Consider the following 25,528-nt stretch of genomic DNA (forward strand, 5'->3'; position numbering starts at 1 on the left):
AAGACTGTATACCTTGTAATAAAATTAACTTAAAATGACTGTATCTCCTAAATGTAACGTTCCAAATCAGTGCACATTTGCAAAATTATCCACAACGCATACGTTTGAAAACCATAACGAATTTATGTTCGTGATATATGTATCTGAACTTATGGAACATTTTGATGTATATTGTAACTTACCCCAAAAAAGGCTTTTCGCTACAACTCTTGAGCAGCATCTCTTTGTATAACCCAGTCAAACATTCTCACATTGTTGTCTGCACTTTTGGGGAACACCTTGTTATTAGGAAAATCTATATCAATTTGCTCTATCTATCAATTTGCTGTTGGTTTTCACACATTCATATTGTGGGTACATAATTTAAATTAAATTTCTTCATTTTCACAAAAGCTTTCTTACTGACATATTTTGACTTTCATGACATTACAAAGGAATTGCTATCAACACTCATTGTGCTGCTCTCGTCATATTTTATTTTCCTAACATTTGTTGGCATAATAAAATGTCAATCACAGAAAGTGATGATGATGAGTTTGTGTTTGTTTTGAGGATGCAAATGAAATCTCAACAATTGTGAAATGAAAAGTGTTTATCAGGATATGCAATGCATACACGCTTGTTGTATGTAGGACTTAAATATCATTTCCCTCTGTGTGTTATTATTCCACATATTGATTCATTCGCCACATTCAAATTTACACATACACTGATTTTGCTACACGGCTCGCTTGTCCTTTAGGGATATCCTTTGGTAGAAAACACAAAAAAAAACATTTTCAACTCTGCAACGTCATCATTTGTTGCAGCCTTCAGTTCAACTCACATCGTATGTCATCAGTCATCTGTCGTCATTATGTCGGCGATGCTGTCATTGGTTGAAGAAACGATTATCCGCTTTATTTCATGTTGTTTTAGCCTCTCAGCAATTGTCAGCACAAGAGAGACAGGAAGGGAGAGAGCATTTATTCCCCGTTTCCTCTTTTTCCATGGCATCGTAGACAAAAAACAGAGACATAACCCGAATGCAAGAAACAACACATATTCAGCATGTTAAGAAGACGAGGATATTACCAATGCATGCAAGACAATTCGAGTAGGCACTTCTCTCGAAAGAAGACTTTGGAAGGCTCCACCTGATTGGGCCTTAAAAAGAGTTCAGTCGAATGAGCTGAATTCAAAATAGCTTTAGCAAGGTTTGCAAGACACAAGGCAAAGAAAATCTTCCTTTTTGCGTTTTCGAAAACTGAAACAGGCCAGATAGTTTCATATTCAGTTTGGTAGCACTCCAAAGTGTAACCCAACGAAACGAAAGTAAAAGCGTGCTGAATTCGGCCGGACATGGTTCACCATGGTTCTTTGACCTATATATCTTTATAGAGAAACAAAGTATAATGGATAAATTTGCTATGTTATTGGAGCTATACCAAATTATGGACCGATTGGAACCGTACTTGGTTTGGCTGTTGGAGTCAAAAGTGGAAGTCATTCTGCAAATTTCCCCGGATAAGAACTGCGCCCTATAGTAACACAGGAAATAAAATCGGGAGATCTGTTTTTTATGGAAGCTATATCAGGTTATGGACTGATTCGCACCATATTTAAGACGTATGCTGAACGTTATAGAATAAGTCGTTGTAAAGGGTGATTTTTTTGAGGTTAGGATTTTCATGCATTAGTATTTGACAGATCACGTGGGATTTCAGACATGGTGTCAAAGAGAAAGATGCTCAGTATGCTTTGACATTTCATCATGAATAGACTTACTAACGAGCAACGCTTGCAAATCATTGAATTTTATTACCAAAATCAGTGTTCGGTTCGAAATGTGTTCATTCACCGTAACGTTGCGTCCAACAGCATCTTTGAAAAAATACGGTCCAATGATTCCACCAGCGTACAAACCACACCAAACAGTGCATTTTTCGGGATGCATGGGCAGTTCTTGAACGGCTTCTGGTTGCTCTTCACTCCAAATGCGGCAATTTTGCTTATTTACGTAGCCATTCAACCAGAAATGAGCCTCATCGCTGAACAAAATTTGTCAAAATTTGAACACATTTCGAACCGAACACTGATTTTGGTAATAAAATTCAATGATTTGCAAGCGTTGCTCGTTAGTAAGTCTATTCATGATGAAATGTCAAAGCATACTGAGCATCTTTCTCTTTGACACCATGTCTGAAATCCCACGTGATCTGTCAAATACTAATGCATGAAAATCCTAACCTCAAAAAAATCACCCTTTACAACATTTCAGCAAAATCGGATAAGAAATACGCCCTCTAGAGGCTCAAGAAACATAATTGGTAAATCGGTTTATATGGGAGCTGTATCAAATTATGAACCGATTTAGGCCATACTTACCACATTTGTTTAAATTCAAAATGAACCACTTCATTAAATTTGAGTATATGTACAAGTCATTGTTCAATTTAATAAAACAAAATATTAATCTTTTTGGTAGCTATACCCAAATCTGGACCGATCTTGGCAAAATTTAAAAGGTATGTCGAAGGGCCTAACACAACTCACTGTACCAAATTTTGGTGAATTGGAATTATAAATGCGCCTTTTATGGGCCCAGGACCTTAAATCGAGAGATTGGTCTATATACCAGCTATATCCGAATCTAGACCAATCTGAGCCAAATTAAAGAAAATTGGAGATGGGCCTAACAAAAAAAATGCACCTTTTATAAACCCAAAACCTTAAATCGGGAGATCGGTCTATATGGCAGCTATATCCAAATCAGGACCGATCTGAACCATATTGAAGAGGGATGTCGAAGAACCTAACATAACTCTTCGTCCCAAATTTCGGCGACATCGGACAATAAATGCGCCTTTTATGGCCCAAGACCTTACATTGATAGATCGGTCTATATGACAGCTATATCCAAATTTGGACTGATCTGAGCCAAATTGAAGAAAATTGGCGATGAACCTAACACATCTCAAATGCAAATTTTGCCCATTAACATTCCACTAAGGAACAAGGGCACATATCAATAAGTGCAGTCCGATTCAAGTTTAGGCTCAATGATAAGGGGCCTCCTCTTTATAGAAGAGTCCGAACGGTATGCCGCAGTGCAACACCTCTTTGGAGAGCAGTTTTATATGGCATAGTACCTCACAAATCTTGCCAGCATTAGGAGGGAAAACCACCGCTGAAAAAAATTTTTTTCTGATGGTCTTGCCAGGCGTTTAGCGTCATAAGCGGACATCCTAATCTAACACATCTCACTGTCTCGAATTTTGGCAAAATCGGACATTAAATGCGTCTTTTGTTGGCCCAGGATCTTAAGTCAAGAGATCGGTCTATATGGCAGCTATATCCTAATCTGGACCGATCGGGGCCAAATTGAAGAAGGATATCGACTGGTCTAACACAACTCACTGTTCCAAATTTCACCAAAATCGGATAGTAAATGTGGCTTTTATGGGCCTTAGACCCTGAATTGGCGGATCGTTCTATATGTGGGCTATATCAAGATGTTGTCCGATATAGCCCATCTTCGAACTTAACCTGCCTATGGACAGAAACAAATCTGTACAAAGTTTCAGCTCAATATCTCTATTTTAAAAGACTGTAGCGTGATTTCAACAGACAGACTGAGGTCCTGATAATGTATCACCGGTTAAATTGCAAGTTTGTAGCTAGAGGTCATGGACGGAGCTTCAAAAATCCATCCACTGTTCAATACCCAGCCGGATCCAAAAGATTACTTGTTTATGCATCACAGCCTCACTGAGGATTACACCATTTGACATACTGAATTTAATGCTTACACCAATGCCTTTGGACACTATTGCTAGAAAAATCGTGAGGCAAAAGTAGCACTCTCTTTATATAAGGGAGCATTCTATAATAATAGATGTTACCTTGACTTCTATACAGATGATTCCGAACGAGAAGACTAGTAGGGCTTCTCTGTAGAACTAGGTCAGGTCGTATCGAGAAGGTTACCCGACCAGTGAAGTGTGTATCAAGAGGAGATCCTTGCAATGAAAGAAGTGGTGAAATGGCATAAGGACCATTGGCATCAAAATCTTCTGAGTCAGTCAAGCGGCCAATATTATTATTCCCTCCGCCATAGGATGGGGGTATACTAATTTCGCCATTCTGTTTGTAACACTTCGAAATATTCGTTAAGGACCCCATAAAGTATATATACTCTTCATCGGATATTCTTGACATTTTAAGCCATGTCCGTCCGTCTTTCGAAAGCACGCTAAATTTTGAAGGAGTTAAGCTGGGCGCTTGAAAATTTGCGCAAATATTTCTTTGCTCTCAGCTCTGCTCTACGTTCACTATATTATGCACAAGTTTATTTATATTGACTTGTATGTAACCTGTTTTTTTGTAATCACAATCTTTATCGCATTGACAATATCGGCTCAGCTTTCAGCGCGCACTCTGTTCCCACCCTAAGTAAGTTTGATTTCAGACTAGCATTTAAACCTAACCTAATCCTGTAGCACATTGTGAAATAACAGATTTCGTTATTTGTTCTAGAAATGGATCATGGCGAACTATTTCGCGAATAATGACTTTGGAAGATCTGCACTTTTTTTATTTAAAGTGACAAATCCAAATATTATGACACCATTTGAATAAAAATTTAACTAAAATTCCTGTAACTCCCTAGCAACTGATAACTCATTTGAGGTAGATTTAACTTAAAATGTTTGTAACTCCTAAAATGATGATCCCGTTATCCCCCATTTAAATTACAAACAAAAACCAAGTTCACTATAGGTAATTTAAGCTTTAGATCCACTAAAAGGCCCTTTACATATGACTTACACTACATCGATTTTTTTTCTTGCCAGCTCGTCTTTCTGTCTATGCCTGTGTACGTTTGTTTTCATATAAGACATTCTTGGAGTGTTAATATGGTTGATTGCGTTTATTCTGGTTGTGTTTGAGCATCATATCCTGCAAATTGCAATATTTGCAACAACACAATTTTCATTGTATCCCTCGTCAAGCTTGACTTGTCTTGGCCTGGTCTATATGGGTTTTCCCTTAATGATATGGGGGGATAGATGACACTGGCGTTGATGGCAATGCTGATGGCACCAAGGATTCATGTTTTAATGCGTTTAAACAATGGCGGATGTATTGTATCCCAATGTATCTTAACTCTTTGCTAGCACCAATACTTGAGCGTATTTGGATGCAGAGAGTGTACAATGCCACACGCATTGCAAAATATAGCCAAAGTGTCAGCATTGTAGGAGCGTACGTTTTGATATGAGTAAATACATTATCTATACATGATACTGTAAAAAATTATAAAGGATAAGTAATTGTGTAAATGGAGATAAGACGTAATGGATGGTATCATCTCCCAATACGGCTTGTACAATCAATCAGTTAAAGAAAATGGAGAAAGTTGAGAACCACAACTTTGAGATAGTCAGCAACTTTATCTACCTCGGCACTACCGTAACCGAAACGAATGACCACAGTTTTGAATTAAAGTGAAGAATAATTCAAACAAACTTTGGATTAAGTAGGCAGTTTAGAAACAAGGCCTTTTACCCCTTGGTTGGGTTCTAAGACACGCGGAGTCATGATTGTCATTCAGAGCCTTTGTGAGCCGTTCGACCATTATATTCTTTTCAAGTCTACAAGGGATTGCGAAATTCATGCCAAAACTTATCCCAATCCGTCCTTCTTCTGTTAAGCACAGGGACTACTTCTGCAGTATTTCGGTCGACCGGTGAAGCCGTAATCATTAAACACTTCCACTAATTCTTTTCTGAGATTCTCCTGCTGACTGCTCCTGATAATATAGGTCGGTTTTTTTTTTCTTTATTACAAATCCCCAGATTGCAACTTATAAAATACTCGATAAGTAGCTCTCCACTTTCATTAATATACCAAATTCCCCGTATGTGGTGATATGCATAAATATCATGTCTCAGAAAGAGGCAATTTCACCCTGCTGAAGAAGCTTCAGTCGGCAACTTAAGGTTCGAGACGGCATCTCTGAAGCGTGTGGCATATAAGGGGAAGTCAACCATTAGTGTAATTTACTCAATGATGAAAAATTACCAACTAACAGGGAGCATCAATGGAAACAAATCAAAAGTGATCAGTAACGGTTACAAAACAGAGACATCAATGATAATAGATCATCAATGATCAGAAATCATCAAAGATTATTAATGTCTGAAAACCAATGATCAGACATAATCAAACATCGTCAGTAGTGAAAGATCATCTATGATCAATGATCACAGATCACCAATTATCACAGATCATCAATGATCGAAGACCATCAATGATCGAAGTTCATCAATGATCGAAGTTCATCAAAGATCACAGATAAATTTTCAATAAGGGATTCTTTATCATGAATAATCAAAGATCATCTTTAATAAGGGATCACCCAATGATCAGACATACTCAAATTATAGGAGATCATCCAATGATCAGCAATCACCCAATGATGAGAGATCATCAAATGATCAGAGATCATCAAATAATCAGAAATCATCAAATGATCAAAGATCATCAAATGATCAGAGATCATCCACTGATCGAGAAACATCAATGATCAAGAAACATCAATGATCATTGACGACCATTGATGGCTAATGATCATCAGTTACAAAATATCAATGATCAGAAATCATCAATGATCCGAGATAATACAATGTTCAGAGATCATCAATGATCAGAGATCATCAATGATCAGAGATCATCAATGGTCAGAGATCATCAATGATCGCATATCATCAATGACCACAGATCATTAATGATCCGAGATCATCAAATGATGTTTGATCATCCAACGATCAATCAACATAATCCAATGATCATAAAGGGGGAAAACTGTATTGCGACTTTATCATTTAAAATTCGGCACGATAGCTGAGAGCATCGCACAGGCTGAAACATTGACGTCCGATCTGTGTGGTGTTCAATGCTGCCACGAGAAGCATAGCTGCGAGCTACCGGGCTCGTCAACAAGCTGGAGATAGTGAAATGCTCCATACGGAGTAGCTGCAAAGGCAGTCGCCGACAATCAGCGGTATCGAGCGGAGAGTCTCAGTCGAAGGCCGAGCGGCACAAGCTCTTGTAAAAATACAGAGTGCCTTCGATGCTCGATATGACAAAGCGAGTTATTGCCGCCTATAAATATCCAATGACCATCTGGTTCCCTCGGCGATCGGTTTTGGACTGGAAAGAGCTTGCTCAAATACAGGAGCTTGGCGAAGATCGCCACCTCCACCTGCAAATGTGGCTACAATAACAACATCATAAAGAGTTAGAGGACATCAATGAACCTAGATTTCATCAATGATCTAAGATATTGAGATGATCTTAGAGATGTCAATGATTTCATATCATCAACTATCGAAGATAATCAAACATCATCATCGATGATTCAACATCATAAATGGTCAACGATTATCAATGATCATCAATCATCCGAGATTATTAGAGATAAGTAATTATCAATGATCGGAATCAACAATGGTCACAGATCATCAATGATGAAAGTTTATCAATTATCGAAGATCATACATGACCAGAGATCATCAATGATGAAAGAACATAAGTGATCAAACATGGTGAGAAATCATCAATGATCAGGAATCGTCAAAGGTCACCGATTGTCAATGATCAAAGATCGTTAATGATCAAAGGTCCTCAATTATCATAGCTTATCAATGATCAAGGATCATCAATGAATAGAGAGCATACATGGTCAGCAATCATCAAGGATCAGAAATCAACAATGGTCACAGATCATCAATGATCATTAATACAATATTTTAACATCATCAATGATTAAAGTGTATCAATTATCGAAGATGATGAGAAATCATCAATGATCAGGAATCGGCAATGGTCACAGATTATCAGTGCTCAAAGATCATCAATGATCAAAGATCATCAATGATCAAAAATCATCAATGATCAAAGATCATCAATGATCAAAGATCATCAATGATCAAAGATCATCAATGATCAAAGATCATCAATGATCAAAGATCATCAATGATCAAAGATCATCAATGATCAAAGATCATCAATGATCAAAGATCATCAATGATCAAAGATCATCAATGATCAAAGATCATCAATGTCAAAGATCATCAATGATCAGAAATCAACAATGGTCACCGATTACCAATGATCATTAATATTTTAACATAATCAATGATGAAAGATCATTAACTATCAATGATCAAGGATCATCAATGATCAAGGATCATCAATGATCAAGAATCATCAATGATCAAGGATCATCAATGGTCAAGGATCATCAATGATCAAGGATCATCAATGATCAAGGATCATCAATGATCAAGGATCATCAATGATCAAGGATCATCAATGACCAAGGATCATCAATGATCAAGGATCATCAATGATCAAGGATCATCAATGATCAAGGATCATCAATGATCAAGGATCATCAATGATCAAGGATCATCAATGATCAAGGATCATCAATGATCAAGGATCATCAATGATCAAGGATCATCATTCATCAAGGATCATCAATGATCAAGGATCATCAATGATTAACAATCATGATTGATCAAAGACATCATCAATATTCCAAAAGCATCGATGATAAGGTACATTATTGATCACAGATCATCAACGATCAAAAATAAATGATGATGAAAGATCATCAAAAATTAGAGTTCCTCAACCATCAGACATCTGCAACGATCAAACATTATTAATGTACAAAGATCATCAATGATCATGGATTATTATTGATTAAAGTTCCTCAACGATCACATATAAGCAATGATAAGAGATTATCCGGAATCAAGTATAATCTATCATTGATTTTATTCAAGAAGAATTTTATGGAATAATTTTCCAATATTGTTTTCCCTCTCTCCCACATTCCGCATCATGATGCTGTTAATTTCAATTATATATATTTAGTGTCACATTTTCTCTATGTGCTGGTGTCGAGGAGCAAATTGTGGCTAAACAATATCAACGGTTATTGGGCACAAGTGTATGCAGAACATGTTCACCATTCCAACATACATCGGATTGTCGTTCTCCTCCTTAACATTTGTTTGTCTTGTTGTCAACATTTATTGTTCATGGGAAGCAGATTGAATAACAAAAAAAAAAAAAAAATAAAATTGGAGAAGGGAAAACAAACAAACAAGCGATACTTGTATACATCACATTGTTTAGGCGATAGAGAATGTGTCATCTTCCGCCTTGACAGACAGGCAACAAGAGACAAAAAACTTTAGGGGACCGGAAGAGGCTCTTTAATGATGTAAGCGGATATTAAAAAAATGTGTTTGTAAATACTTTAACTATGGGTGTTTCCTACTTGTATCATGGAATTGGGTCAAACAAATCTCAACTTATGTTGCTTTCTGCTCTTTAATTCCCCATTGTTTTGCAGCCACAACCACATGTGTATTATTCACATCAGCATTATCATCAAAATCAACGTTGAAGCAGCACTTAACCCAAAAATATTTCTTTTATTTTTTTTTTTTTGCAGAATCTGACACAGGAGGCTGGGGCCCTTGGAGTGAATGGACACCCTGTTCGACGAACTGTCTGGGTGGCACAAGAAATCGTTATCGCTTTTGTGATTCTCCACCTCCGCGTTATGGCGCGAAATTTTGCGAGGTATGTATTATGCAAGCAAGCTAGCAAATAAGCAAGCAGAACTGCGTAGATACTAACTTTTGAAGGCAATGACAATGTATGTCATCTATCATTTCCTGCAGTTACAGAATAAAGTAAAAAGCTAAATAGCTTAAATCACAAAAAGATGTAAGTCCTCAAAGAACGAAAGAAGGTAGATTATTAGAGTGATATAACTGAAGAAGATGACTGAAGATGATGAAGAGAAGATGAGATGACATGAGATGAGATGAGAAGATGATGAAGATGGCTGACAAAAGCATGCACAGGGCCAGGACCCGAAAACGTTAAAGGCCAGAAGACGATAATTTTTAAGAGATTTTGTTCCTCCAGACCAGAGCAGGCCTAACCTCTTTTGTTATGGAACAAAGTGGGAAAATAAAGTAACTCTTTGTGTATTTTCTCGTCTTACTGGATAGTAGATAGGGACAGTAGCAATTGCGTTCATGGGCTGAAACACCAGATGCATATATAGCAGACTCTCTTACAACATTTTAGCCAAAGGATCAGAGAATGTTGTATTTACTTTGTTAGGCGATTGAACGAAATCCATGTTAACAAACGAATTCATGAAAAAGAATGATTTGAGGCAAAATTTTGAGAAGAGAAGCAACATGGGCCAACATAGAAATGTTGATTCCATAATAACTTAATTTATCGATACAGTGCCAGAACATACTTAAATGGTCCATCTTCACTAAAAGGGACGAGGACTATAGTTCAAAGTCAATGGACCACACTATTGAATTCGAAAGAAGTTTTAATTTGCAACTTACATTCCTTTGCATCTCTACCACTCAGTTTGTGTATTTACTTCTTGGCATGTCACTTGTCAGCGAAGGTGTATTTTATTGTCATCCTCTGTTGCTTGCCTTTTTGCTTACTTTCTTGAGATATTTTCCACGTTTAGGGTATTTAACTATACCCACCAACATAGGACAGGTGGTATATTCATTCAGTCATCTCGTTTACACACCTACAAATTATATATATTTAACAATGTCCATGTGTCTGTCCATTCGGTTGGCTGACCGGTAGTTGTAATCACGCTAAAGCCTTCAAAAAATGAGATATCTAGCTAAAATTTTGCACAGATCCGTATTTCTTCAAGACACAGATTAAATCCTTGACCAATCTGAGGGCCACCGTGGCGCAGACGAGCAACGCTTGCAAATCATTGAATTTTATTACCAAAATCAGTGTTCGGTTCGAAATGTGTTCATTCACCGTAACGTAACGTTGCGTCCAACAGCATCTTTGAAAAAATACGGTCCAATGATTCCACCAGCGTACAAACCACACCAAACAGTGCATTTTTCGGGATGCATGGGCAGTTCTTGAACGGCTTCTGGTTGCTCTTCACTCCAAATGCGGCAATTTTGCTTATTTACGTAGCCATTCATCCAGAAATGAGCCTCATCGCTGAACAAAATTTGTCAAAATTTGAACACATTTCGAACCGAACACTGATTTTGGTAATAAAATTCAATGATTTGCAAGCGTTGCTCGTTAGTAAGTCTATTCATGATGAAATGTCAAAGCATACTGAGCATCTTTCTCTTTGACACCATGTCTGAAATCCCACGTGATCTGTCAAATACTAATGCATGAAAATCCTAACCTCAAAAAAATCACCCTTTACTTGGATATAACTATGGATATGGTAGTGGAGTTCAAATAGAATGAAATGATGAATTCATCCATGGTGATGGGTATTTAAATTTCGGCACGGCCGAACTGAGTTCACTTGTTTTCCTTCATTTATGACTCGTTGGCTGTTAATATGATGCAGTCATTGTTGCACGTCTTTGGATGGTGATAAATGTTACGGGATTTTTTTTTGCGCCACAGTTCTTGCAACTTAATGGCAATTTTGTAAATGGAAAAACTTTCCCTTAAAAGCAATTCAAAATTTTAAAGCCACATTGTTGACAAGGTATGATGATGCCATGCCATACCGTGCGCTCATAAGGAAAATTTTAATGTTTTGCACATTGTTTAAGAATTAAAATGGGAAAAACTATTTTGTACACGAGGAACTTGTAAGAGGTATAGAAGAAACAAAATGGAGAAAGCAAAGAAGGAGACTCGTCAAAGCAATCTTTTAAAGAAAACTTTACTCACCCCAAATTTGTATTTAAAATTGTGTTCAGAGCAACCAGAAGTTCAACAATTATGCGTAAAGTGTTATACTGCTATACACAATATATAACACTTTGCAAAATATTGTATTCGTCCGATAATCCAATACTGGTCTCTTTCTTTATATGTATGAATCATAAGGAATAAATGTGACATTCGATTTTTAACAACAAAGTGAAGTCACAGATCTAAAAGTGATATTCTGTTACAAGTCAATATTCATATAGTCAATCCGTTTGCAACACATCGAAATATCAATTTCCGACCCTACAAAGTGTATATATTTCGGGTTGACGTAAAATCCTAAGACAATTAAATGAGGTCCGTGTGTCCGTCCGTCTGTTGTAATCACTCTACAGCCTTCAAAAATTGAGATATTGAGCTGAAATTTGGCACAGATACGTCCTTTTGTGGCACGCTGATTAAGATTTTGAACGGGCCAAATCGGACCATATTTGGATATAGCTGCCATATAGACCGATCTCCAGATAAAGGCCCATAAAAAGCCCATTAAAGCTTTATTTTTCAACCGATTTCGCTGAAATTTGAAAGTTTAACTCCACCTAACATAGAACTCAAATATGGTCCAGATCGGACAAAATTTATATAAAGCTGCCATATAGACCGATCTGCCGATAAAGGGTCTGAAGCCCATATTTTATTACCCCATTTCGCTGAAATTTGAAACAGTGGGTGGTATTAGGTCTCTCAACATCCGCCTTAAATGTGGTTCGAATCGGACTATATTTAGATATAGCCGTCATACAGACCGATCTGCAGATAAAGGGTCTGAAGCAACCCTTTATCGAAGCGACCCTTTAGATATAGCTGTCATATAGACCGATGAGCCGATTAAGGGTCTGCAGATCATGAAAGCTTTATTTATTACCCGATTTTGGTGAGATTTTAAAGTTATCCAATTTTAACCGGATTGTGACCAAATGGGGTTTACATATATACCCGAGGTGGTGGGTGTCCAAAATTTGGACCGGTCGAACTTTATGCCTTTTTACTTGTTATACCCACCACCGACGGATGGGGGTATATTCATTTTGTCATTCCGTTTGCAACACATCGAAATATCCATTTCCGACCCTATAAATTATATATATTCTTGATCAGCGTAAAAATCTAAGACGATCTAGACTTGTCCGTTCGTCTGTCCGTCTGTCTGTTGAAATCACGCTACAGTCTTCAAAAATAGAGATATTGAGCTGAAACTTTGCACAGATTCTTTTTTTGTCCATAAGCAGGTTAAGTTCGAAGATAGGCTATATCGGACTATATCTTGATATAGCCCCCATATAGACCGATCCGCCGATTTAGGGTTTTAGGCCAATAAAAGCCGCATTTATTTTCCGATTTTGCTGAAATTTGGGACAGTGAGTTGTGTTAGGCCCTTCGACATCCTCCCTCAATTTGGCTTAGATCGGTCCAGATTTAAATATAGTTGCCATATAGACCGATCCTCCGATTTATGGTCTTAGACCTATAAAAGCCACATTTATTAGCCGATTTTGCTGAAATTTGGGACAGTGAATTGTCTTAGGCCCTTCAACATCCTCCGTCAATATGACTCAGATCGGTTTAGATTTGGATATAACTGTCATATACAGCGATCCTCCGATTTAGGGTCTTAGGTCCATAAAAGCCACATTTATTATCCGATTTTGCTATAGTTTGGGGCAGTGAGTTGCGTTAGGCCCTTCGACATATTTCTGCAATTTGGTTCAGATTTGGATATAGCTGCCATATAGACCGATTTCTAGATTTATGATTTTAGGCCCATAAAATGCTCATTTATTGTCCGATGTCGCCGAAATTTAGGACAGTGAGTTAAGTTAAGCCCCTTAACATACTTCTGCAAAATCTCACAGATCGGTCCATATTTGGATATAGCTGCCATATAGACCGATCCTCCGATTTGGGGTCTTAGGCCATTAAGAGGAGCATTTATTGTCCGATGTCGCCGAAATTTGGGACAGTAAGTTAAGTTAAGCCCCTTGACATACCTCTGCATTATCGCACAGATCGGTCCAGATTTGGATATAGCTGCCATATAGACCGATCCTCCAATTTAGAGGTCTTAGGCCCATAAAAGCTACATTTATTATCCGATTTTGCTGAAACTTGGGACAGTGAGTTTTCTTAAGCCCTTTAACGTCCTCCGTTAATATGACTCTGATCGGTTTAGATTTGGATATAGCTGCCATAAAGACCGATCCTCCGATTTAGGGTCATATGCCCATAAAAGCTACATTTATTATCAGATTTTGCTGAAATTTGGGACAGTGCGTTGTCTTGGGCTCTCCGACGTCCTCCATCAATTTGGCTCTAAACGGTCCAGATTTGGAAATAGCTGCCATATAGACCGATCCTCCAATTTAGGGTCTTAGGCCCATAAAAGCTACATTTATTATCCGATTTTGCTGAAATTTGGGACAGTGAGTTGTCCTAAGCCCTTTAACGTCCTCCGTTAATATGACTCAGACCGGTTTAGATTTGGATATAGCTGCCATATAGACCGATCTTCCGATTTAGGGTCATATGCCCACAAAAGCTACATTTATTATCCGATTTTGCTGAAATTTGGGACAGTGCGTTGCCTTAGGCCCTCCGACGTCCTCCATTAATTCGGCTCAGATCGGTTTAGATTTGGAAATAGCTGCCATATAGACCGATCCTCCGATTTGGTGTCTTAGGCCATTAAGAGGAGCATTTATTGTCCGATGTCGCCGAAATTTGGGACAGTAAGTTAAGTTAAGCCCCTTGACATACCTCTGCATTATAGAACAGATCGGTCCAGATTTGGATATAGCTGCCATATAGGCCGATCTCAAGGTTTTAGGTTTTGGGGCCATAAAAAGCGCATTTATTGTCCGATGTTGCCGAAATTTGGGACAAAAGTTAAGTTAAGCCCCTCCACATATTTCTGCTATGGGACATAAGGTATGAGTTTTGCACCGGATTTTGACGAAAGGTGCTTTACATATATACCCGAGGTGGTGGGTATCCAAAGTTCGGCCCGGCCGAACTTAACGCCTTTTTACTTGTTTTTATTTGATTCATTAGTTTTTATGCATATTTGCAAAAATTTTAGAACAGATGTTTATGTATAACAGTATAACACTTTTCTGCTATGCCAAATAATCGATTTATAAAAAATTAAAAGCCTTTTTAAATTAGGCTTATTACTCATATAAGGCCGTTTGTGAAAAGATTATTATTTTTCGCATGAATTATACTATATAACACTTTGTAGATAACTGTTATACAAAGAATTCAACTGAAAATAGTATTATCACTTCTTCGGTACCAATTAATTTTTAAAGCATTGAATATTGGACATCAATATGGCAGCGTAACCGCCAGAACACATTTTGAAAACTTCAAATTCTCTCTAAACTTCAAATTCAGCGAACCAAGCGACATGGAAATTTGTTTCCTTTACCTCATCTAGCTGAAAACTATTCAAACTAATCCACCATTCCAACAACTCTCCTTCTCGCTCAGGTCTCTGCCCTCCAAAACTTTAAGCCAAAAAAAGGCGAATACTAAAGCTCACAACAATAGACAACTGAATATATAACTGTGAATTAAAGAAAAGTTTTAATTTTATCTTTACACACACACACACATACATACAGCCACCTACAATACATTCACAACTGGCAAGTTACTCGTACATTTAACGCAAATAGTTGGCCATTGGGCGATAGAACAATGGCTGTTAAAATAATGCATTTCGTGTGATGAAGGTGCATGCACATAGAACCAAGTCCAACAAACGTCATACTAAATATTAAGAAAATATAGCCAAGAATTCAGCTCAACTCTTGGTTAAGAAGCGAAACTTATGGTAAAGTTAAAATTATGAACATTTAAGAAACACAAAGAAAACTAACAAGAATACGCTAAACTCTCTGTTTCGTGTTCAAGGTAAAGGAGTTTTGTTAAATTTTTATGGGAAAACTTTGAAATAAGGTGTGGTGTGAACCACATAAACTGGGATACAAACCCAAAACCAAGGTGGCAACATGACAAAGAAAAGGATACATTTGAGCAGCATTTGTTAGGTAAAGCCACAAGTAATAGGAGTACTGATAAAGAACAAATAAAAGCGTGCTAAGCTTGGCCGGCCGAATCTTATGTACCCTCCACCATGACGAAAGCGATTTGTGAAGTTCTTTGAATTACCTTTTCAAATATTTATGAGCTATATGAAGTTATTGACCTATATTGAGCCCTCAAGAGGCCCAAAAAGTCAAATTGGGAGATCGGTTTATATGGAAGCTATATCAGGTTAGATCATACTTTGCACAGTTGTTGGAAGTCAAACCAAAACGACATATGCGAAATTTCAGCCAAATTAGATAGAGAATTGCGCCGTCCAGGACTCAAGAAGTCAAATCAGGAGATCGGTTTATATTGGAGCTATATTAGGATATCGACTGATTTAGACCATATCGTATCGCCTCAGAATCGTATAACAACACGGGTAGTATCAGTGTCTATATAGTATAGTGTAATCTTCGTCTGTTGAGAGGTAGCCTTGTGTCTTAATGCTTACTTAATCCAAAGTAGCAACTTTTCGCCTTATCTCAAAACTGGTGTCATTCGTTTTGGTTACGGCGGTGCCGAGGTAGATAAAGTTGCTGACTATCTCAAAGTTGTGGTTCCCAACTTCCTCCATTTTCTTTATCCATTTCGTCTTATCTCCATTTACTGCCAGACCCATTTTCTTGGATTATATTTCGATTTTTTCAAAGGGTGCAGTTACTACTTCCGGTGACCGACCTATGATGTCGATGATGATCGAGTAGCATGTGTTCTCTTGTGATTAGTGTGTCATATCTATTGACATCTGTATCTCGTATAATCTTCTGCAGCAAGATATTAAGGAGATCACACGATAGCCTGTCTGAAACCTCGTTTGGTATTTAATGGTTCCAAGAGATTATTTCCTATTCTTATTGAGGAACTCGTATCAGCCAGTGTCATCCCGCAGAGTCTTATTAATTTTGCAGGGATATCAAACTCAGACATGACTTGAAATACCTTTGAACGTAAAGGAGTATTGAAAGCGGCTTTGTGGTCAACAAAGAGATGGTAGGTGTTTATTTGTACTTCTCGGGTATTTTCCAGGATTTACCAGGTCTAAAGCAGCATTGATAGAACCCAATTATCTCATTGACTTTAAGTTTTAATCTTTCAACCAGTACGCCCGAAAGTATCTTCTATGCGATGGTGAGAAGACTTATTCCTCTGTAAATGGCACATTCCGTCTTGTCTCCTCTCTTGTGTATGGGACATAGTATGCTGAGGTTCCAATCATCGGGTATGCGTTCTTCTAGCCAGACTGCGCACACAAGCTGACACATACGCATTATCAGCGTGGCGCCTCCGGTCTTTTATAGTTCAGAGGGTAACCCGTCGGCTCCTGCTGCCTTGTGGTTCTTCAGTCGGGTCACAACTACTTGGCCCTCATTCTGAATGGGAGGTAAGCATTCCATTAGCATGCCATCATCAGGGATTGTTTCTGCGCTATCCTCTTCGTCGCCAACGTCGGACACCAGCAGTTGGTTAAAATGTTCTTTCCATATCCTTAGCATGCTATCTATGTCAGTAAGCAGATTTCTTTGTTTGTTCCTGAAGGAGGATGTGGCTGCACCATAGCCAACGGTTTGATGTTTAATTATTTGGTAGAATTTCTGGACTTTATTCTGAATCCTGTACATCTCAATACCAATATCTCTCATACCGATACCTCTCCTTCATCTGTCGTATTGCTACTGTTTGCAGGGTTGCCCTATATGCCGCATTCTTGGCTGCAATAGCATCTCGACACTCTTGGTCGGTTTCTTGTGGGAGGGTTCCGCTACCCAACTACGGATTTCGCGGCATTTTCCATGGAGCGCCATTATTTCATCGGTATAAGGAGTACTTTCATCAAGCAGTTGGATCAGTCGAGTGGAGTATGCCATTTGCCATCTGTTATGTTTGCACCTTTTCAATGTCCACCTTCCATGCAGTGTACCTTCCTCGACATGTTCAAAAGGGTCCAAACCTTTGCGAAAGATTCGAATTTATATCGTTCCACGGATCGATCGTACATCTTACACACTGGATGAAAGCCTTGCATCTATCACAAGGTGATCAATTAGGTTTCACGTGTTTTGAACGGGTGACAGCCATGTGGTTTTGCGAATATTTTTGTGCTGAAATCTGGTGCCGCGACGAAATCTATTAGCCTCAACCCATTATCAGACGTCATCTCGTGGAGGCTAAATTTTCCGACTGTTGGACCAAAAATGTCTTCCTTCCCTATTTTCGCATTAAAATCTCCCAGAGAGATTTTAATATCATAGACGGGGCAGCGATCGTATTCTCTCTCTAGGCGCTCGTAGAAAATATCCTTGGTCTGCGACACCTCTTTGTGCAGAAGTTTATACATGGCTGCCATACCAAAAGGTACAGTACCTCACAAATGTTGCCAACATTAGGAAGGTATAATCACCGCTGAAAAATTTTTTCTGAAGTTTTCGCCTGGATTCGAACCCAGGCGATCAGCGTTATAGGCGGACATGCCAACCTCTGCGCTACGGTGGCCTCCCTTAACATAGCCCCTCATAGCCCCTCGAAAGGAGAAGAAATTCAATCATTTTCAAGCGTTGTTCGTTTGTAAGACAATTCATGTAAGACGATTATAGACCAAACTGAAGATGTTTGACAGCGAAACAAAACACGAAACGTTCGTGAGCTGTTCAAACCAGTGATGCCAAAGAGATAATAGCTTAAAAATCACCCTTTGGAACTGTCAAATAAACCTTTGTAAGGCTTCATTAAGTTTTGGTAAAACGTGCTAAGTTCGGCCCGGCCGCATCTTATATACCCTCCACCATGGATCGCATTTGTCGAGTTCTTTGCGCGGCATCTAATTTTAAGCAAACAAAGAATAATGGATAAGAATTGTTATGCAATTGGAGCTAGGTCAAGTTATACTCCGATTCGGACCATAAAAGAATTGAATGTTGAAGACCATATTAGAAGTCATTGGACAAAGTTTTTTATAACAAGTAAAAGCGTGCTAAGTTCGGCCCGGCCGCATCTTATATACCCTCCACCATGGATCGCATTTGTCGAGTTCTTTTCCCGGCATCTCTTCTTAGGCAAAACAGGATATAAGAAAAGATTTGCTCTGCTATTAGAGCGATATCAAGATATGGTCCGGTTTGGACCACAATTAATTTATGTGTTGGAGACCTGCGTAAAATGTCATCCAATTCAAATAACAATTGCGCCCTTTGGGGGCTCAAGAAGTAAAATAGAGAGCTCGATTTATATGGGAGCTGTATCGGGCTATAGACCGATTCAGACCATAATAAACACGTATTTTGACGGTCATGAGAGAATCCGTCGTACAAGATTTCAGGCAAATCGGATAATAATTGCGACCTCTACAGGCTCAAGAAGTCAAGATCCCAGATCGGTTTATATGACAGCTATATCAGGTTATTAACCGATTTGAATCATACTTGGCACAGTTGTTGGATATCACAACGAAACACTTCGTGCCAAAATTCATTCAAATCGGATAAGAATTGCGCACTCTAGAGGCTCAAGAAGTCAATTCCCAAGATCGGTTTATATGACAGCTATATCAGGTTATAGAACGATTTGAACCATTCTTGGCACAGATGTTGGATATCATGACAAAACACGACGTGCGAAATTTCATTCCAATCGGATAAGAATTGCGCACTCTAGAGGCTTAAGAAGTCAAGACCCAAGATCGGTTTATATGGCAGCTATATCAGGTTATGTGCCGATTTGAACCATATTTGGCACAGTTGTTGGATATCGTAACAAAATACGTCGTGCAAAATTTCATTCTAATCGGATAAGAATTGCGCACTCTAGAGGCTCAAGAAGTCAAGACCCAAGATCGGTTTATATGGCAGCTATATCAGGTTATGGACAGATATGAACCATATTTGGCACAGTTGTTGGATATCATAATAAAACACGTCGTGCCGAAATTCATTCAAATCGGATAAGAATTGCGCCCTCTAGAGGCTCAAGAAGTCAAGACCCAAGATCGGTTTATATGACAGCTATATCAGGTTAGGGACCGATTTGAACCGTACTTGGCACAGTTGTTGGATATCGTAACAAAATACGTCGTGCAAAATTTCATTCTAATCGGACAAGAATTGCGCGCTCTAGAGGCTCAAAAAGTCAAGACCCAAGTTCGGTTTATATGGCAGCTATATCAGGTTATGGACCGATATGAACCATATTTGGCACAGTTGTTGGATATCATAATAAAACACGTCGTGCCGAAATTCATTCAAATCGGATAAGAATTGCGCCCTCTAGAGGCTCAAGAAGTCAAGACCCAAGATCGGTTTATATGACAGCTATATCAGGTTATAGACCGATTTGAACCATAGAATGCACAGTTGTTGGATATCATAACAAAACACGTCGTGCCGAAATTCATTCAAATCGGATAAGAATTGCGCCCTCTAGAGGCTCAAGAAGTCAAGACCCAAGATCGGTTTATATGACAGCTATATCAAAACGTGGACCGATATGGCCCATTTACATTACCAACCGACCTACACTAATAAGAAGTATTTGTGCAAAATTTCAAGCGACTAGCTTTACTCCTTCGGAAGTAAGCGTGCTTTCGACAGACAGACGGACGGACGGACGGACAGACGGACAGACGGACAGACATGGCTAGATCGACATAAAATGTCACGACGATCAAGAATATATATACTTTATGGGGTCTCAGACGAACATTTCGAGTAGTTACAAACAGAATGACGAAATTAGTATACCCCCCATCTTATGGTGGAGGGTATAAAAATATAAAATTTTAAGACAACTTGTATATCCTCCTCCTGCATGGTTGCTGTCGAGAAATGCACCCCTGTATTTTTATTGTTGCCTCAGTTACTCATGTCGCCATTGACTACCTGAAAAATAAACAAACATTTGATTATAGGTCTTTTAGACAAAATTCTATTTCATAGAGTCCTTTAACAATGGGAAAAAAGCCTAAAAAAGAGAAGCAGGATGATCCCAACAAACTCACCCAAGTGGATAGAACCTTTTACGAGTTGACTATAACAGATTTAAATCAAAAATTGGCTCGTCTACGTAGTCATTTGGTGACTTTGGATGAGAACAACGTTAACCTCAAAGAGCAGTTGAAGACCGTCACCGAGGAGCGCACCGATATCGCTGCCCATCTGGAGAAAACATTGGCTGAGCGTACCGACACCATAACCGAGCTGGAAGAACGTTTGGTTGAAATAACCAAGGTGCGCAACAAGGAAAAGGCCGAGGCTGCTGAGCATATCAAGGAGCTGGAAATGAAATACAAGGCCATGCATGACCAATTGACTTCGGAGATAAAACTGCTCAATGGCAAATTGAACTCCCTGGATGAGTTTCGCATACAAAGGGATGTGCTTATGGCCAAATTTGATGACCAGGAGGCAGAAGCCAAAGAAAAGGAGAGGCTACACCAGGAACTTATCTATAGCATGGAACAAAAAGCTGTGGTGGAGAAGGATGCCCTCAAGAAGGAGGTGGAAGCCAAGCTGTTGCAGGTTTCGGAAGATTTTACACGCTCCAGTGAGATACGCAATGCCGGCTATACCCGTCGCCTGATACGCGAAAACATAGCCCTGCAAAAGGAGATCGACAGCTTGGTTATGTCCCAGATACGCATGCAATCGGAATACAATGACAGTTTGGCCAAACACAAAGAAATGGCAGAACAATTCAATGCCTTAGATCAAATGAAAAATGAGCTCATACGAAGTGCCCAGAATAAAATTAAAATTATCGAAAAACTCACCGACAACTATGAGCGTCTGAAGGCCAAGCATGTGGAGCTAATCAAATATCGAGGGCTTTATGAGAATCTGGCCAAACGTGATGTGTGTGAGCGTTTCACCATTAATGATATGACCAAGAAGTTGGCCATTTTGGGTCAACGGGTCGAGAGTCTTAAAATGGAAAAGAATCGTTTGAACAGCCAGCATGAGCAACATGAGCAGGAGATTCAGCGTCTGAAGGCATTGCTTCAGCAAATCAGAACTACAATTCAATTGGCCATTATGGCCACAGGGGAAGGTAAACAGCCTGATGGCCAATGTTCCTTAGGGCCGGATGAGACCGCCTCGGAGTCTTTGGCCTTAAGGAAACTTCAACGCCAGGACTTGCTCAAAGAGTTATTGGAAATTGTGCGCAGCCAAACTGAGGATATTCCCGATGACTTGAGTCTAGCCACTCCCTCACAATCCAAATCGTCTCTCTATCGCACGGGCAAAATGGGCTTTATGGCACGTTCCACCTCGGTATTAATGGAAATTTTCAAACGCGATGTCCACAGACTGGTCTCAGCGGAAATCTTGGCCTCAGCCTATCAAACCAAAAAGGATGAAAATAAAATAATACCCAAGGATCGTTTGAGTGAAGCCGGTTCCATTATAGATGTTCAAATGGGTTCTCTGTTTTATGTTTCCGAGTCCCATGATGAAATGGATATGCCGCCACAAGATGAGGCTGAACCTGATGACATGCCTGAGGAGGCCAGCACCAGTGAGTTGGAAGATGCCGGCACAAGTTCACAGGCAGGAGATCAACGTAAATCTGTGCTACAAAGAGCTCCCTCAATAGCCGCTTCGGGAGAATTATCTGTGGATCGTGAGCCAGGTTCATCAGCAGGAGGCCCTAGTGGATCGCCATCATCTTCAGGGGTGGATGCTGCATCGCGAGGTTCACGCATATCACGCATGTCACGTCAAAAGAGTTTGCCACAAACCGATGATGAGGCCTATTCCATAAATCTTTTTTATTAGACGTTCAATTTCACAAAAAAATTATAGGCTTATAAAAGAATAAATATAAAAAAAAAATTAAAAGAAACAGAAAAATTTTGACAAATTTTGTTTTTATGAACAAATTTAGCAGAAATTTTACTTTTGTGGAAAATTTTTTCATAATTTTATTTTTATGGAAGATTTTGTCAAAATTAGTCTGTTCGATTGTAGGCATGCTTCCACCTACTCAATAATTAGTGCGATGTGCAATGGTGGAAGCATGCCTCCAATATCTGTAACTCTAACTGTGTGTGTTCCTGGTGCTAGATGTTCTATTTGAGTTGGAGATATTGGCGGTTGGGCGTTTACTTTTCTTACTGCGCTCGAAGAAGTTACTCTAACATGATCAGAAGTTACTCTAACATGAGTGGTTGGAAGCATGAAATCGTTTTGGATCTTATCGGACTGATAATGAAGCTTTGGTCGGCTTCGAAAACGCGCTTTTCGCACCTGCCCAATGCATTAAAGTACAGAACGCATGCCTTAACTTTTTAACAAGTTTTCTGTTCGCATTCTATTCTAAACAGAAGGAAAATCCAAGCCAATTGGTTTTAGCTGGACAAAGAAATCCAACAATAATACGACGAAATATAAAAAAAAATGTTCAGGTTTTTTTTTTTGCCTGTTAACCACCTTAAAACACTATTCGGCGGTGGTAATCCCCTCACCAAATGCTGGCAACATTTGTAAATATTTTGGTCATGCACAACTTCTCAACAAAAAAGGTGTACATTTTCAGTGGCACGCCGTTCGGACTCGGCATAAAACAGGAGGTCCCCTTATAATTGAGCTTAAATTTGAATCGGACTGTAACCAATTGATAATGTGAGAAGTTAGTTTACCTCTACCTTGTTCCATAATGGGATGTTTGGCAAACACTAAACCACATAGGTGGAAGCATGTAATCTTTTTTTATACGCACCACCATAAGATGGGGGTATACTAATCTAGTCATTCCGTTTGTAGCACCTCGAAATATTCGGCTAAGATTGTCTCGAGTCGATTCTGAGTCGATCTAGCCACTTGAAATTTTGCACAGATACTTAATATTGTTGTAGGGCGTTGAGGATTGCAAATGGGTCATATGGTTCAGATTTAGATATAGCTCCCATGTAAACCGATCTCTCTATTTGGTTTCTTCAGTCCCTGGAAACTGCAATTTTTGTCCGATTTAGCTGACATTTTGCAAGAAGGGGGATCGATTTATATGGGGGCTAAACCATGTTCTTGATCGATTTTAAGCGTACTTGGCACTGTTGATGGGAGTCGTAACAGAACACCATGTACAAAATTTCAGCCAAATCGGACAAAAATTGCGTTTTCCAGGGGCTCAGGAAGTCAAATCGGGAGATCGGTTTACATGGGAGCTATATCAGGTTATAGACCGTGTGTACAAAATTTCAGCCAAATCAGACAACAATAGCGGCTTTCAGGGGCTCAGGATGTCAAATCGGAAGATCGGTTTATATGGGAGCTTTATCTAAATCTGAGCCGATATGGCCTATTTGCAAAGCCCGACGACCTACATTGATACCTAGTATCTGTGCCAAAATTCAAGCGGCCAGCTTAATGCGTTCGACATAGAATCTTTTTTATACCCACCACCGAAGGATGGGGGTATATTCATTTTGTCATTCCGTTTGCAACACATCGAAATATCCATTTCCGACCCTATAAAGTATATATATTCTTGATCAGCGTAAAAATCTAAGACGATCTAGACATGTCCGTCCGTCTGTCCGTCTGTCCGTCTGTCTGTTGAAATCACGCTACAGCCTTTAAAAATAGAGATATTGAGCTGAAACTTTGCACAGATTCTTTTTTTGTCCATAAGCAGGTTAAATTCGAAGATGGGCTATATCGGACTATATCTTGATATAGCCCCCATATAGACCGATCCGCCGATTTAGGGTCATAGGTCCATAAAAGCCACATTTATTATCCGATTTCGCTGAAATTTGGGACAGTGAGTTGTGTTAGACCCTTCGACATCCTCCGTGAATTTGGCTCAGATCGGTCCAGATTTGGATATAGCTGCCATATAGACCGATCATCGGATTTAGGGTCTAAGTCCCATAAAAGCCACATTTATTATCCGATTTCGCTGAAATTTGGGATAGTGAGTTGCGTTAGGCCCTTCGACATCCTCCGTCAATTTGGCTCAGATCGGTTCAGATTTGGATATAGCTGCCATATAGACCGATCATCCGATTTAGGGTCTAAGTCCCATAAAAGCCACATTTATTATCCGATTTCGCTGAAATTTGGGACAGTGAGTTGCGTTAAGCCCTTCGACATCCTCCGTCAATTTGGCTCAGATCGGTCAAGATTTGGATATAGCTGCCATATAGACCGATCCTCCGATTTAGGGTCTAAGTCCCATAAAAGCCACATTTATTATCCGATTTTGCTGAAATTTGGGACAATGAGTTGTGTTAGACCCTTCGACATCCTCCGTGAATTTGGCTCAGATCGATCCAGATTTGGATATAGCTGACATATAGACCGATCATCCGATTTAGGGTCTAAGTCCCATAAAAGCCACATTTATTATCCGATCTTGCTGAAATTTGGGACAGTGAGTTGTGTTATGCCTTTCGACATCTTTCTTCAATTTGGCCAGATCGGTTCAGATTTGGATATAGCTGCCATATAGACCGATTTCTTGATTTATGGTTTTGGGCCCATAAAATGCTTATATATTATCCGATGTCGCCAAAATTTGGGACAGTGAGTTAAGTTAAACCCCTTGACATACTTCTGCAATATCGCACAGATCGGTTCAGATTTGGATATAGCTGGCATATTGACCGATA

The 25,528-nt window shown here is 39.1% G+C and overlaps 2 protein-coding genes across 2 annotated transcripts in view; both read left to right on the forward strand.

The window, feature by feature from the left end:
- LOC106095253 (uncharacterized) overlaps nucleotides 1–25,528 on the forward strand; it is a 75,467-nt gene that overhangs the window by 18,423 nt on the left and 31,516 nt on the right. Inside the window, exon 3 of the mRNA XM_059360410.1 lies at nucleotides 9,518–9,648. Within this exon, the coding sequence (XP_059216393.1) occupies nucleotides 9,518–9,648 (131 nt within the window). The remainder of the gene's footprint in view (nucleotides 1–9,517; nucleotides 9,649–25,528) is intronic.
- LOC106094946 (cilia- and flagella-associated protein 157) lies at nucleotides 20,817–22,753 on the forward strand. Its single transcript, XM_013262189.2, has one exon. It carries the CDS (start codon nucleotides 20,865–20,867, stop codon nucleotides 22,689–22,691), a length of 1,827 nt encoding a protein of 608 aa, XP_013117643.2. The 5' UTR covers nucleotides 20,817–20,864; the 3' UTR covers nucleotides 22,692–22,753.

Source organism: Stomoxys calcitrans, chromosome 1, assembly GCF_963082655.1.
Source record: "Stomoxys calcitrans chromosome 1, idStoCalc2.1, whole genome shotgun sequence".
In the NCBI taxonomy this organism is placed as follows: domain Eukaryota; kingdom Metazoa; phylum Arthropoda; class Insecta; order Diptera; family Muscidae; genus Stomoxys; species Stomoxys calcitrans.

What these genes read in the sequence shown, in the direction of transcription:
- LOC106094946 (XM_013262189.2), top strand. Translation starts at nt 20,865, where the DNA reads ATGGGAAAAAAGCCTAAAAAAGAGAAGCAGGATGATCCCAACAAACTC.